This window comes from Eimeria mitis, genomic scaffold, assembly GCF_000499745.2.
Source record: "Eimeria mitis Houghton genomic scaffold, Emh_scaff71, whole genome shotgun sequence".
NCBI classification, from domain to species: Eukaryota; Apicomplexa; class Conoidasida; order Eucoccidiorida; family Eimeriidae; genus Eimeria; species Eimeria mitis.
Window position 1 is genome coordinate 878 of NW_013575165.1, and position 1,559 is coordinate 2,436.

The following is a 1,559-nucleotide window of genomic DNA, read 5'->3' on the forward strand; positions in this document are numbered from 1 at the left end:
ATAAACCCTAAACCCTTATTCAAACCCTAAACCCTAAACCCTCACATAAACCCTAAACCCTAAACCCTCATATAAACCCTAAACCCTTACATCGACAGAGAGAAGGGGAGGAGCGCTGGTAGGCGGTTAGCTTAGAGCCTATACATAAAGCAAACGAAATAATAAAAAAAAACAAACAAAACAAAATAAAAATAAATAAATAAATAAACTAAATAAAATAAATAAATATATAAATCCCTACATGCAAGCAGTTCATACGAGGCCCCGACAAGCCGACGAAATCGCTGCTGCTGCTGCTGCTGTTCCTGCAGCAGCAGCAGCAGCAGCAGCAGCAGAAACAGCTGTTGCTGCTCCATTTGTTTACATAAGAGCCGTAATATGCAGAAGACACCGCTCTAAGGAGAGAGACAGCAGCAGACAAGCGCAGCAGCAGCAGCAGCAGCAGCAGCCTGGCTACAGCAGCAGCAGCAGCAGCAGCAGCAGCAGCACTAGCAATAGCAGCAAACGCCACCAGAGCACCGAAATAGCAGCAGCAGGAACAACAGCAGCAGAATTCACTGCAGCAGCAGCAGCAGCAGCAGCAGCAGCAGCAGCAGTGGAGACCCCACAGCAGAGGAGACAGCTATGGCAGCAGCGGCAGCTGCAGCAGCAGCAGCTGCTGCTGCTGTTGTTGTAGCTGCTGCTGCTGTAGCTGCAGAAGATGCTCATGGGGGGGCCGCGCCGCAGCAGCAGCCTCGGGCGGTAGCAGCAGCAAAGTAGCTGTGGAGACACAGACAGCAGCAGCAGCAGCAGCAGCTCCTGCTGCTGCAGCAGCAGCAGCAGCAAGGACTCGGCAGCAGCTGCTGAACATGGCCCAAACCTTCAGCAGCAGCAGCAACAGCAACAGCAACAGCAGCAACAACAACAACAGCAGCAACAACAGCAACAGCAACAGCAACAACGACAGCAGCAACAACAGCAGCAGCAGCAACAGCAGCAGCTGCTGCAGCATCAGCCGTTTCGGTCGTGGGGTGCGTAGACTTGCAGTGCTGCTGCTGCTGCTGCTGCTGCCTTTGCTGCTCTTGGAGACAGCGGATGGCGTCAGCTGGAGCAGCAGCAGCAGCAAGAACAGCAGCAGCAGCAGCAGCAACAGCAGCAGCAGCAGCAGCAACGATGCTCGCTGGTTACTTGCAGCAGCGGGGCCTCCGCGGGCGGCCCCCATTGGCTTTGCTCTCCGCCCCTCGCTCTTGCTGCGCCAGACAACCTGCAGCAGCAGCAGCAGCAGCAGCAGCGGCAGCAGCAGCAGCAGCAGCAGCAGAAAGATTAACAGCAACAGCAGCAGCAGCAGCAGCAATGTGCAGTTGCTGCATGCCATAGGCCGAGGCCTCCTTAAGTCTCCGACTGAAGAGGCTGCAGCAAGCAGCAGCAAGCAGCAGCAGCTGCTGCTGCTGCGACAGCAGCAGCAGCAACACCAACAGCAGCAGCTGCTGCAGCAACAGTGGCAACTGCAGCGGCAGCCCAAGCAGCAGAAACAGCAGAAGCGAAGGCCAGCGAGGGGAGCCCGGAGGCGTGTTGCTGCG

The 1,559-nt window shown here is 55.9% G+C and overlaps 2 protein-coding genes across 2 annotated transcripts in view; both read left to right on the top strand.

Moving 5' to 3' along the window:
• Positions 1 to 241: 241 nt before the first annotated feature.
• On the top strand, positions 242 to 676 carry EMH_0062020 (uncharacterized protein; the record flags this gene model as incomplete). The annotated part of the gene is made up of 1 exon (XM_013501549.1): positions 242 to 676. One exon carries the CDS (start codon positions 242 to 244, stop codon positions 674 to 676), a length of 435 nt encoding a protein of 144 aa, XP_013357003.1.
• Positions 677 to 848: 172 nt separating this feature from the next.
• Positions 849 to 1,559, top strand: part of EMH_0062130 (uncharacterized protein) — a gene marked incomplete at both ends in the record, with an annotated part of 5,939 nt that continues 5,228 nt past the window's right edge. The window contains one exon of the mRNA XM_013501550.1: positions 849 to 1,557. Coding sequence (XP_013357004.1) covers positions 849 to 1,557 — 709 coding nt within the window. The remainder of the gene's footprint in view (positions 1,558 to 1,559) is intronic.